The following is a 13,681-nucleotide window of genomic DNA, read 5'->3' on the forward strand; positions in this document are numbered from 1 at the left end:
AAGGCTTCTCCTCCTTCACCTGCGTTACCCCCCCCCCTCCATGTCCAGGCCATGGGAACGATCTTATAACAGGGATGCTGCTTTAAATTTGACAAGCAAAAGAAAAAGTAAAAATAAATCACTACAAAATGAAAAAGGTAATTCCGGTCACGAGAAATTTGACAAGACCCAAAAAGGGGAGGGTTTCACAACAAAATGAAAGTGATTTTGGTTACATTTCTGCTATTAAGCATACCTACCAGGGTTCCAGGGGGGTGCTGCTGCCTATGGTGAATATCACACGCAGTACTCCCTGGTAAATATTCCAAGGCCATGCCCCTCCCCCCTTCCCATCTCTCCCCCTCTCTCTCACACACACTCTCTGCCCCCATTCTTTCTATCTATCTATGTTTCTTTCTTTCTTCCCTGAATGAAAAACCCACGGAAAATGGTGCTGTCGACACCCTCAATTCGTACTATGAAAAAAAAAAAACGATAGCAAATCAATCAATATATATACCTCCCGATCAACCAATCAATCAATGTATATTATTGTGTTGTATATTATTGAGTTGTGTCTTTAATGGGGGGAAATCGACCGGTTATTTTGCAATCGAGAGGGGGCTAAGACAAGGGGATTCCCTCTCTCCTTACCTTTTTATACTTTGTATAGAATGTTTAACGCACTGTATTCGTAATGATAATCAAGTAAAGGGTATTCGATTTGGTGAAACGGAAATTAAAAACAAATACTCTATGCTGATGATATGACTATATTCGCAGAAGACTTAGATTCAGTATATAGATTAGAATTAATTCTTGAAAAATTTAGGAAGACTTCTGGACTTAGGATGAACAAAAATAAAACGTTTATTTTGCCTCTAGGACCCTCTGTTAGCCTTACTCACCCTTTCCCTTTTGGGAGACAAGTTGATATGGTTAAAATTCTAGGTATTGTCTTTTCATTAAATCCTGACGTTGCTGAAGAAATGAATTATAAAGAAATATTAAGCAAAATTAAAAAGTTATTAAGTTGGTGGAAACAAAGAGATCTAACTTTGTTTGGAAAGATTCATCTGCTGAAAACTTATGCATTTTCTAAATTGATTTATGTAAGTTCTTTAACGCCTATGCCGGAATGGGCTTTTAGAGAAAATGAAGAAATTTGTTCCGACTTTTTATGGCGAGGAAAAGATAAAATTAAAAGAAACACAATGTATCTGGGATATAAACAAGGGGGAATAAAAATGCTTAATTTCAAACTCTTTGTAATGGTACAGAGAGTGATGTGGGTCAAAAGACTGGTAAACGGTGATCAGAAAGTGAAATGGAAAAAATATTTCAAATTTCTGCTAAGACCATTAGGTGGTAATTTAATATTTTACTGTAATTTTACACCTGACATGATCAATATAAAATTCCGAAGTACTACCGGGAAATGTTAAGTATTTGGTTTGATATAACTGTGTTCATCAAAAAGGACATAAGTAATAAAAGAAATGATTTTTTTTTTCAATAACAGGTATATTAAAAATGCAGGAAAAGCGTATTTTCATGAAAATATTTTCTTAAAAAACACAAATTACACCATATTGTAAATGAACATGGTGATCTTAAATCAAATACTTACTTTAGATCTATGGGTTTAAATGACGACGAAATAGTAACAATTAATGAAATATTTGCACATGTTCCTGTGGAATGGAAAGACGAATTAAAAAATAATACGTTATTTGATGGTTTGAAGATTGAATTTATTTTCTCTAAAAATGTTTTCCAGTTTGAGTCAGTTTGTTCAAAACAGCTGTATAGATCCTGTATAAGCAAAATTGCCGACACTCCTGTCAGTTTTTACAATCTCGAATCATCATATAACATGTCTGAAAAAGAAATCGAGAAAGTATTTTATCGTCCAAGATTTTGCACATTAGATAATAAGCTAAGAGAGTTTCAATATAAATTATTATACAATATTGTCTTTGTTAACCACCATTTATATAGGTTTCGATTTACATCGAGTAATGAATGTTCTTTTTGCGGTAAAGATGAAGAAACTTATAGACATATTTTTTATGAATGTGAAATGGTTAAAGTATTATGGAGATTGTGTAGCAATATATTAAAATTCTTAAAAGCTTACAGTGGAAGGATATCCATGTTGGATTAGACGAGACATCAGAAAATAGACAATTATTAAATCATATCATTTTACTTATCAAATTTTTAATATATCACGGGAGGGGGAATCATAAACTACCAACTGCCGAAGAGATTCAAGTAAAGCTTTTTAAAAGTAAAGAAGAAGAAAAGAAAATTGCTATAGAGAGAAAAACATTAACACAGCATTATAAAAAGTGGGAACACCTAAAAAACAATTAAGAAGGATGAGAGAGGGATGGTTTTGCCCGGTTTCCACACGTGCGGGGTTGGCTGGTCTGTCTGTCACTGTAGACTGTCCTCTTTTTATTACTTTGCTTGTTACTTCTTTCCTTTCTTTCTTTCTTTTTTTTCTCTCTTTATTTTCCTTCCTTCTGCTTTTCTTAATTTGTTTTTGTATTTTTTGTTGTACTGTCTAATTGTTTTATGTCTCTTCTGTGTGTGTCTGTGGGGGGGGGGGGTGCACTCGAACCCTTTTCCATTTTTTTTATTGTAAATTTCATTCAGTTTAATCAATGTTGAGTAATAAATTTTCTACAAAACTATTGTATGATTTTGTGAATTTATATTGGTTATAAGTGGTTAATTTTTGTTACTGAATTTATCCATTGTATATGATTATGTTAATACCATGAGTATTTGTACGATGATTTGTATTGAACTGAATGATTAATAAATACTATTACAAAACAAAAAATTATCCATCCATCCACTCATCTATCTATAATCTATCTATCTATCTATCCACTATCTACCTATCTATCTATCTATCTATATATCTATCTACTAAACTATCTGTCTGTCTATCTATCTATCTATCTTTCTTTTTTTCCTTCTTTCTTTCTTTCTTTCTCTCTTTTTTCTTTCTTTCTTTCTCTCTTTCTTTCTTTCTCTGGAGCATGGTAGAATTTATATTTAAAACAAAGTGATTAGTTCCCTGTCATTAAAACTAGGACCTCTTTAAATCATTCTTAATAGATTTTATATTATGTACTGTATATGAAGAGTATTGTTCCAAGAGAAGCAAAATTCGTTTTTGGTATTTTTCTGTAAATCATGGTTTTTAGCCACTGCTGTTATATGATATAGTGCTATCATCTGAGATTAATTTTAATCATGTTTCAAAAATCTAGCATTCATGATCAATTTTTAAAGAATTTTCTAAATATCATTTTTCATGGATTTAGGCTCCTTTTGAAAAAAAACTTATTAAAATGTCATTTTTTTGTTAATTTAAACATATTTCGTTTGAAATTGAACACGAAACACATAAATATGGCTGGTAGAGTATATTTCACATCTTTTCTGATGTTTATTCATTGAAAATTACAAAAAGAAAAGAAAAGATATTTTGTCATCTTTTCTAATGACGGGACTATTCGATATCTAATTCCAAAAGGAACTAAATCCAAAAATATTCGTAAAATTTGTAAAATTCTGTTATTTTCATCATGATTTGCACTGATGGTGCACGCGAATTTGTATCCACAACATGTACCTAAAAGATTGAATGCATAACTTTATGTTAAAATAGGAAAAATAACCAATTTTAAATAACCATATAGGGGATTTAGCTCTATTTGGAAAAAAAATTAAAAAATTGCAATCAATTTTTACCAACCGTTAAAAAAAAATCAAATGCGATATGTTGCATTTGATTCCCACGTCTAAGATACATTTATTTGTGTTTTAATAAAAAAAATAAATTTTGGTCAGAAGTCAATAATAATAATAATGAAACGTTTTTACGTAGAAAAAATTACATGTCTCGAAGCGCTTTTTCTAAGTGTCTGTTTCTGTTAGTGGTAACTCCCGTATAGGAACTCGGCAGGACAGCGTTTTGCTGGTAAACGCCAAGATGGTATATAACTAATTACCTGTAGGAAACACTTTACGTCTAAAAGAGATGGAGCTCTTCAAGTCTTAAAAGAAATTCTAATGTAAGTGCCTTATTTTCTTGAATTTTGATTGATTAGGAGTGTAGATATATAACACTGACTTCTGATAAAAACTGAAAAGGGATCACCCATCTGCTAAAAGACGGCATTTTCCAAGAAATGTTATACAAATTAATCATTTAATAATACATGTCTCATTTCATAAATTGACACAAAATACAAGACCTATTAATTTCATATCTCAGGTAATGATGACTTTTATGAAATTGATTAAAATTGACCCATCTTACAAGTTTGGCCATACGCAATTTATATACATTGCATTTCTTTAAGGTTAATTAAATCAAATAAGAAAATGACAGGAGTATATCAAACTTTCTTTTCCGTTAACTTTATTGATTAAAAAGAGATTTTCTACAAAATGTTGGCAAAACATTTAGTATAAATGGGCATACACCTTATTCGAGGGAAATAATGATTTTAAAATACATGCATCTTTTCTGTACAACCCAATATAACACATATCTATTCATTTTTTAATCGTAGGTGAAACAATGCGCAAATCAAATAAGACTTGAGCATATCTAATTTATCTTTTCCCGATATTAAACTTTATTGATAAAATATATTTTCTACAAGGTTTCGGCAAAACATTTGGTATAAAAAAGGCATACACACCTTATCTTGAGGGAAATGGCGATTTTGAAAAGAAAAAAATATTTGTATATTTGTATAACCCAATATGACACAGATTTATTCTTCTTTTTTTTTAATCGTAGGCGAAACAATCCGTAGTCACACTCACTAAACCGACGCCAAAGAGATCAAAGAGTGTGCGTTATTTTGAATGGTACACTATTAATCGGTCTGAAATCAGTTTCGCTGGTGTGACTGGAACGATAAACTTGATGGGCGCTATAACTTGAAATGGCCAATCAGGATCATTTGTGCATGCGTATTTTGTTCACCAATCAGAATTGTCCTTTCATATTTTAAATCCACTGAAAAGTTGAGAATGGGGAGCAGGGGGTCATCTGTATTTAGACATTCGCGAAGAGGAAGACGAGTAAAGATCCGAAGAAAGATGCTATACTCAGGCTTGATTTACCTACATCGGGAATATAAGGAAATAAAAGAGGTTAGTTAGGAAAGAAAATGAACTATGTCAAACGTCATTGAGCAGCATCAAAATGATAATCATAGTCTTCAGTATGATGATGATCATCATCATCATCATCACCACCACTACCAACACCACCATCATCATCACCATCATCATCATCATTCTCATCATCATTACCACCACCATCATCACCACCACCACCACCATCATCACCACCACCACCATCACCACCACCACCATCATCACCACCATCACCAACACCACCACCACCATCATCACCACCACCATCATCATCATCACCACCACCATCACCACCACCATCATCATCATCACCACCACTACCACCACCATCATCACCACCACCACCACCATCACCACCACCACCATCATCGCCACCACCACCACCACCACCATCACCATCATCATCACCACCACCACCACCATCACCACCATCATCACCACCATCATCACCACCACCACCATCATCACCACCACCACCATCATTGCCACCACCACCACCACCATCACCATCATCATCACCACCACCATCACCACCACCACCATCATCATCACCACCATCATCACCACCATCATCACCACCACCACCACCACCACCACCATCATCATCACCACCACCATCATCACCACCATCATCACCACCACCACCATCACCACCACCACCACCATCATCACCACCACCATCATCATCATCATCACCACCACCACCACCATCACCACCACCACCACCATCATCACCACCATCACCACCACCACCACCACCATCATCACCACCACCACCATCACCATCATCATCACCACCACCACCATCATCATCTTCATCCCCTTTACCATCGTCATCAGCACCATAACGTCATGGACCTTACCTGATGACGACGTAGTCATTCTCATCGTCGTATCCGAACCGTACATGATGACGTCAGAATAAAGTTCGGTCCAGTAAGTGCTCGCAGGTCCCTGAACAACAGTCATTCTTTAAAAAGTGAAAACGGTCGTGCAAATAAAAAACAAGTGAACATGAGTAGGCATTAAAAATGGGTGCAAGTTGACAGCACTTATAAAGAATGCAACATTGAGGGCGCCTTTCGGGTGCAACTTTGCACCATTTTGAAATCTCATTGATATTGATATGTTTATTTGTATCGTATACGTGTACAGAATCTTGATTTATATGAATTGTGATTGTAAACTTATTGATTTGAAAGAGGAAGAAAATAAAGCATTATTTAAAAAAATATACGTACTAGTAATTGGCATATTTTTAAGGGCTCAGTTAGCTTCGTTTAGACCATAAAGAGTGCAGAGTTAGTTACCAATGCTGGTTGCTTATCAAACGCAACAGTTTATGCATGGAGCTATTAGCTCCATGGTTTAGGCATCCGAAAAAGGTGCAAAGTGAACCTGGTGTATTATAAACGAGCAAACAAAATTGTATGATTTTTGCACCTTTTTCAACTTAGGGAGCAAGAAAACTCACACTGTTGCACAGTTGCATTTAGGATGCGGAGCTTTTTTTCTTATAAATAAATGTGTGAAGGTTAACAATACCAACTTTCAGGTAATATCTGCATGTATTACTTATTTTTGTTCTGTTTTCCTTTTTAAACTAAATATTATGCATGATACATGAGCAAGTGACATATTCAAGAAAAAAACACACGATAGAAACGAAGAGGGACTATGATATATTTAAAGATCGCTAGAGATAACTATTTCTGCAACTATATAGACAAGTTAAAATAAAAATAACAGATTTGATAGTCTTGAATATTATTTCTTAATCTAATTCGGAATTGTCCTATTAAACATCATTAGCTTTTATACAGATTTCAATCAGAGGATTAAAGAAAAAAAAAGATTCTGATGTAAATCCAATCTGAAGAATACAAAGTTCAAACAGAAACAACCATTAAAAATATGAAAATTAAAGCTAAAGTAAATAAAACGTTTAGACTTTATTCCACCGGGTCTTTTGCGACAAAGCAGTATAGTGGTAGTTAATATTCTTCAGGCACATAACACATTTTGCCCTGCAAAAACTCCGGTGTTGATGCTCCATTATGCTCTATATTATATTGTATTATACTATACTATATTATACTGTGTTTTTTTTTTTGGTCTGTTTTACGAAGTAAGAATGCCCTTCTGTAAAATTGTACTTGATTTGTATTGTTTTATATTACTTTGTATTATGTTTTGAATGGAAATGAAATAAAAAAGAATTGAATAAAAATATATATTTTCACACCAGGGCAATGTTAAACAACACCACTTTCGTTTTGGTCTAACACCAGAGAGGCGTCAATACAACACCGATTAGTATTAAAACAGCATCGGTTCGATTCCAAACTGGTGTTGTTTCAATACTTCTCTGGTGTGGACATATATATATATATTCCGGGCTGGTGTTAAATCAACACCGGAGGTTTTGCAATGTGGATACTGATTATTGCTATATCATTATACAGGTATATAATATGCTCATTCATTATCTTTCTATTTACTGCTTTGTTCATATAGCCTCGTCTTGATTTTATCAACAAAAACTTAAAGATAATAGGAAAAGATGTTGACTTTGAACTGGACAATTACCTGAAACGGACTTCGCCCGATCCTGCCGGTGGAGACCATGTCCCCTCTACCGAAGTCTTATTATTGTTGATGCTGTGTCCCCAAGCATTCTGTACACAGTTAAAAAAAATAGCGTGTTGTTTAAGCTCGTCACTCTAACAACAGGTTGTTTAAACTTTTTTGTAATTGTTTAAACTGTTTAAAAAACTTATTAAAAAAGTTTACACATTTGTTTAAAACGTTTAAACAGTTGTTTAAAAGGTTTAAACAATAGTTGTTAGAGTGACTTGCTTAAACAACGTGCTTAGAATTTTAAACAGCGTTTTTACAGTGTAAGTGTGAAAAAAAGGTTGGGTGGCCATAAGTTAGTCTGCAGGCACAGACCTTGATTAAAACTATGATCAACAATCATGACAATTCAGTTCAATTTATTTACACTCTCAATAAAAACATGAAAAACATACATAAGGTACATAAGTAAAACATTGTCACAACATGTACAAAAAAACATATTTATGAGAATGAGGGGCCAATAAAAAAGAGCAGATAGCCTTATTGAGCGTTGACCCAACTGACATCTATAAGACGAAGCGATAAATGTTACAAAAACAGATTACATAAATGAAAACAGAAATTAACACATACATCTAAAATATATAGCGTAGTTATACAAGCAAATTAAGAATACAAACTAAAAATGTAATTTGTAATAACGTTTGAAAAAATTGAGGGTTCGGCATGTTTTAATAGAAGACGGTAAATCATTCCAAAGAATAGGTTTTTGAAAGACGTGGGTCTCCACGCAAAGACTAGCACATGTAAAATCAGCTGGGGAGAGGGCCTCCAGTACACAAATCATTATAGGCTGCACATTCAGACCCCTAACTCGACTGAAGGGTTTGCACATCAGATTATGACCATGGGTAGGCCTAATGAATGGATAATGGGTGATTTTGGGATGTTATAAATCAGTTGGGAATGTTTGCAAAATGACCTGTAATAATTTCGTTTTCTAGTTCGTGGGACGCACACACTAAGAAATAGGGGTTCAAATTAGCACCCCTAATTATGCTAACTGGGATATAGCAGCACCCCGGGGGGGGGGGGGGCTAATGAGTGTAATCATGCTCATTTGTGTACCTTAAAGGACATAGTTAGCGACATTAAGCACCCTATAGATTCGAAATCGTTTAATGTAAATATTGTGCAACTTTAAAAGGTGAAAAGTTGAACTTTTTAAGATGGAAACGGGCATTTCTTGGTTTAAATCTTTTTTACGGTGATTTTTTGCACCTTTTCCCAACTTAGGGTGCTCATTTAGGGTGCAAACTTAAATCTTTATTTCTAAATGTGCACTGCATATTTTGTTTTCGTTCAATCTTTACGTATATTATGTTACCAACCCATATGGTCTTGTAATTACAGTAAGTTATCAAGTATTCTATATACTTGACCGACAATTACCCCCATGACGAGGACCCGGTAACATAAACTCTTACGATTGATCGTAAAGCTGATTTCACTATTGATTGCATTCATTATTGTGTATAATCAATTGTAAATAACAGTCAAACGATCAATTGCTAAGCTCTATGATACAGGGCCCTAATCTTAATACAAGATAGATAAGAATATCAACGACATCGTCTAATAGTACTGACAAACAAATTTCAATATTAAGAGTGGTTGGGCAAATAAGGCCAAGGTAATGGGGCCCGTTCCAGAAAGGGTTGCGATCAAACGCAACTCAAAAAAATCTTGCGCAACTTGATTTTCAGCCAATGAAGCACCCGTATTCGGGACTTGCGATTGATATTTTGACATGCGTTTAAACGCAACTCTTTCTGCAACAGGCCCCATTCTTTTTTTCAAGGGGCGGAATATTTTAGGGATTTCACGAGATCAGGGCAATATCACTGAATATCAACCTCCTGAGAGCAATGAAGTATTTGGTAGAGCTTGCCTTGCGCATAAAGGTAATATATGAAACGTTTTTTTTTCCACGGCGGAGTTAAAACCCAAGGGGGCAGGGGGACGCACACAATATCAAATATCCCCGACTATTTTTTTTTATTTGTTATGATGGAAAGAAATACAACATTAAAAAATCGAAATAAAACATGTATTTTGGACGAGATGACCTTACTTTTTGGGTGATAACCTTTTTTTTTTCTTTCTTTCTTTTTTGCTTGTAAAATTTATTTTGGTAGAAATGACCTGACAACTGGGGTGATATATAACCTTCTTTTTTTTTTTGGGGGGGGAATGGTTGCTTAATAAATTTTCCAGCACCTGGTCCCCCTACCTTTGGGGAGAGATTACCGCCCTTGTTCACACGCTCAAGGTAGATGCAGATCAGATCTTTTTTTGCCCTGAATAATGCTGTGAAAATGCAGAAGACTGAGAAATATGATATCGTTGCTGCTTTCGTGCAAAGGGAATCAGTAATTTTGCTTCAATGAATCTGTTGTTATATTTAGTGATCCCGTCTTATACAGCGTTAAGTGTTTGCTGGTTTGGCAGGAACGTAAGGAAAACAACTCAAGACAGACAGTTGATAGCTCCTTGGACGCAAGCGAACCAGCGCGGTTTTATAAATAGCGCATTAACGTCATTAACGTTCACAAATTAACGCAAACGGTATTAACATGAACAAATGAAGGCAAATGCTATTAACGTTATAGAATTAACGCAAACGTTATTAGCGTTACTTAACGATTTAACGCAAACGTAATTAACGTGAAATAATTAATGCAAACATTATCAACGTTATCGAATTAGCGCAAGGCATTATTAACGCAAGAAAATGAGGTATATCATGACGCAACCGCATGCAATGCCATTGAATATGCATGCTTACCGCTGTGGAACCGAAGCAGTCTAATGGTTTAGTAACGGTATCTTGAGATGAAAAGACGCCGAGACTAGTGGTCTCTGATTCACTGGAAGACGAGGAGTCCCAAGGGCGTGCCTGAATGAAAAACCCACGGAAAGTGGAGTTGTCGACTCCCTCAATTCGTACTATGAAAAAAATAAACGATAGCAAATCAATAAAGATATCTCCCGATCAATCAATCAATCTATGTATATTATCCATCCATCCACTCATGTATCTATAGTATATCTATCTATCTATCTATCTATCTATCTATCTATCTATCTATCTATCTATCTATCAATGCAGACATATTTTTTTGAAAACTATATCAGTCAATCATGTAATCAACAAATAGTCCTATGATCATTAATGAATGAATCAAATGAATAAATAATCAATTAATCAGTCAATCATTAAATCAATCGATCATCCAATCAATGAAATATGAATTGATGTTGATAAATAAAAACTGCTAAATACAAAAAAAAATCGTGATATGTGGGATTGCTCAATGGTGTATGAACTAAATGATTAATTGAATGAATATGTAAATGAACAGATACTTGTACTAAATGAATGTATAAATGAATTGATAAACTAATAAATAGATAAATAAATAGTAATGAAAATGGATGAATAAATGAATAAACAAATAAAAATAGATCTATCAATAAATTAATCGATAAAAAAATATAAAGAATATATACCTGTATATGTATTGTCAGTTTGCTTGACTGCAGTAATGGTATAAGGAGCATCTCCAGTCGCATCGCTAGACCCATGGCCGCTAGGGACCATGTCCGCACACAGACCGGGTACTGATACCGGAGGTCCGTTGGGTGAAGCGATGACGACCGACATCGCCATCGAAAGGAGTACGGTCGAGATCATCGACGACTTCATCGTGTCAGTGCTTCAATGAAATCTGGACAAAATGGATTCACAAAGCACCTTTTTTGGCGATGTTTGAGGAGCCGCGATAATGATCACGTTATGCGGGTTCAGGCCAGGATTCAATGTGCCCTAAATGGTTGTAGAGATGGACTTTTAACCAATGAAGAATTTATCATTGCAGGGCGGCGCCATGGGAGTGGGGGGTGGCAGGGGCTACCGCCCCATTTGATTATTGAAGTAGTGAAAGTAAAAAGAAATGGGAGAGAAACATTAGAATTATGAAACGATAGATGAAACAAAGAACGAAAGAGAGAAAGGAAGAAAGAAAGAAAGAAAGAAAGAGAGAGAGAAAGAAAGAAGGAAGGAAGGAAGGAAGGAAAGAAAGAAAGAAAGAAAGAGAGAGAGAGAGAGATAAAGACGAGAAGGAATTAAGGAAGAAATAAAACAAAAACAGGGCAGGCAGAAAGGAGGTAAGGACGAAAGAAATAGGGAAAGAAAGAAAGAGAGAGAAACAAAGAAAGAAAGAAAGAAAGAAGAAACAAAAGGAAGGATGAAATAAAAAAAAGCAGAAAGAAATTAAAAGAAGAAAGAAAGACAGAAAGAAAAAGGAGTAAAGATGAAGAAATAAATAGATGAAGAATAAAGAAAGACCAAAAGAAGGAATGCTAGGAGGGGCCTACAAAATTGAGACGTTTGGGTCTTAAATCTATACACACTAATCGAGATCAATATGACGACCCTGATAATGTAAACACCCGGTGTCAACTCCTTATTGGACCACTTTTGTAAAAATTCAAGTTTTGCAATGTCATGGTTTGGGTCTTTCAGAAACTGATTCACCGTCCTTTCACACGATAAAAAGAAATTTTATTTTATTTTTGTTTTAAAACAAGTGCACACCTAGTTACCAATAATGCATATAGCATTTCCATTTATTTGGAAGCAGGATAAAGGAGCATTGTATATTAAATGCCTTGCATACGTGCCGCCGCCGGGGATCGAACTTCGGACTTTCCATAATTATATAGTCAGGCGCCTTAGACCACTCGGCTCCACACACCTCCACTTAATTTGAATGATGATTCCAGTAAAAAATCAGGCTAATGACGAATATTTGACACGTGTGAAACCAACCTAGGACTTGATTGGAATCACGAACGCTAATCAGAGTGATCACAATGATGATTCAATGGTCTTTTCACACGTTAATCTTGAATCATCATTTTGATCACAACTGTGATTAGCATTCGTGATTCTAATCATGTTCCAGTTTCGTTTCACATGTGCTAAATATTCGTCATTAGCTTTATTTTTCACTGGAATCATCATTCAAATTACGATTTTTGTTTACCGTGTGAAAGGGCGGAAATATCAAGTGTGAAAAGACCCCTGTTCAACAGAGATGTAGTAGCCCTATCTTCTTCTTCGTTTATCCCGATTGTAATCTGGCCTAACCAAATATCATCAATCTCTTAAATTAGAACCCTGGGCTCACGGTCTTACCATGGACCTGGCCTTGCGAAGAGATTCTATAGACTAAGATCAAACTCAAAGTGCGATTGATCCAAGATTCTTATCTCTTAACTACACAAATTAGGATCAGTCGTAAATTGGGTTTGCGTTGACACTATCACAACGCTTCGTGAGAACTGACCCATATAGAATGTCAACTTTGTTCATTGAAAACTATATGTCTCCGTACTCTGACCATTGGACGAGGGGCTAATTATAGGGCGGTCGACGGCGGGGGTTGGGGTGTCACGCGCCCCTATAAGTTTTCAAGTATTATTATAAGGCCTATTAAAACAGAAGAGAAAAGGGGAAAAAGTGAGATAATAAATTGAATAGGGAAGAAAAAAAAGACCACGATAAGAGAATTTGGATTCTACAGCTATACGATCAGGCCCCTATAAACCATTTGAAGAAAGAAAATGACGTTAACTTCTTGCGCATCGTCATCGAAATACACTCGTTGCCCGTCAATGAGTTCTTTTGGAGTATGTTTCATAAATCATATTGCGATGATAAATTTCTGATAACAATTTAAAGCTACAGCAATCATTCAATGTGATTGGCTAACGGGTAAACGTGTCGACGAGATTGTGCATTATTTTGATTTGTTACCATGGCGAGTTTTTGCACCGCCACGCAAAACAAATTCTA

The 13,681-nt window shown here is 35.2% G+C and overlaps 1 protein-coding gene across 1 annotated transcript; it reads right to left on the reverse strand.

Annotated features, from left to right (window-relative positions):
* Window positions 1-4,409: 4,409 nt before the first annotated feature.
* Window positions 4,410-11,670, reverse strand: LOC121417317 (putative defense protein 1). Its single transcript, XM_041610976.1, has 5 exons — window positions 11,332-11,670; window positions 10,607-10,767; window positions 7,768-7,856; window positions 6,042-6,148; window positions 4,410-5,142 (listed from the first exon to the last, which is right to left on the reverse strand). Exons 1-5 carry the CDS (start codon window positions 11,525-11,527, stop codon window positions 5,075-5,077), a joined length of 621 nt encoding a protein of 206 aa, XP_041466910.1. The 5' UTR covers window positions 11,528-11,670; the 3' UTR covers window positions 4,410-5,074.
* Window positions 11,671-13,681: the final 2,011 nt, after the last annotated feature.

This window comes from Lytechinus variegatus, chromosome 6 (genome assembly GCF_018143015.1).
Source record: "Lytechinus variegatus isolate NC3 chromosome 6, Lvar_3.0, whole genome shotgun sequence".
NCBI classification, from domain to species: domain Eukaryota; kingdom Metazoa; phylum Echinodermata; class Echinoidea; order Temnopleuroida; family Toxopneustidae; genus Lytechinus; species Lytechinus variegatus.

Bases quoted from the DNA above. Each gene is read 5' to 3' on its own strand.
- LOC121417317 (XM_041610976.1), bottom strand. From the start codon at position 11,527: ATGAAGTCGTCGATGATCTCGACCGTACTCCTTTCGATGGCGATGTCG. The intron at 10,768-11,331 runs GTATATATTCTT...TTTTTTTCATAG, and splicing joins AACTGACAATACATATACAG to TACGAATTGAGGGAGTCGAC. The intron at 5,143-6,041 runs GTAAGGTCCATG...TTCCCGATGTAG, and splicing joins AATGACTACGTCGTCATCAG to GTAAATCAAGCCTGAGTATA.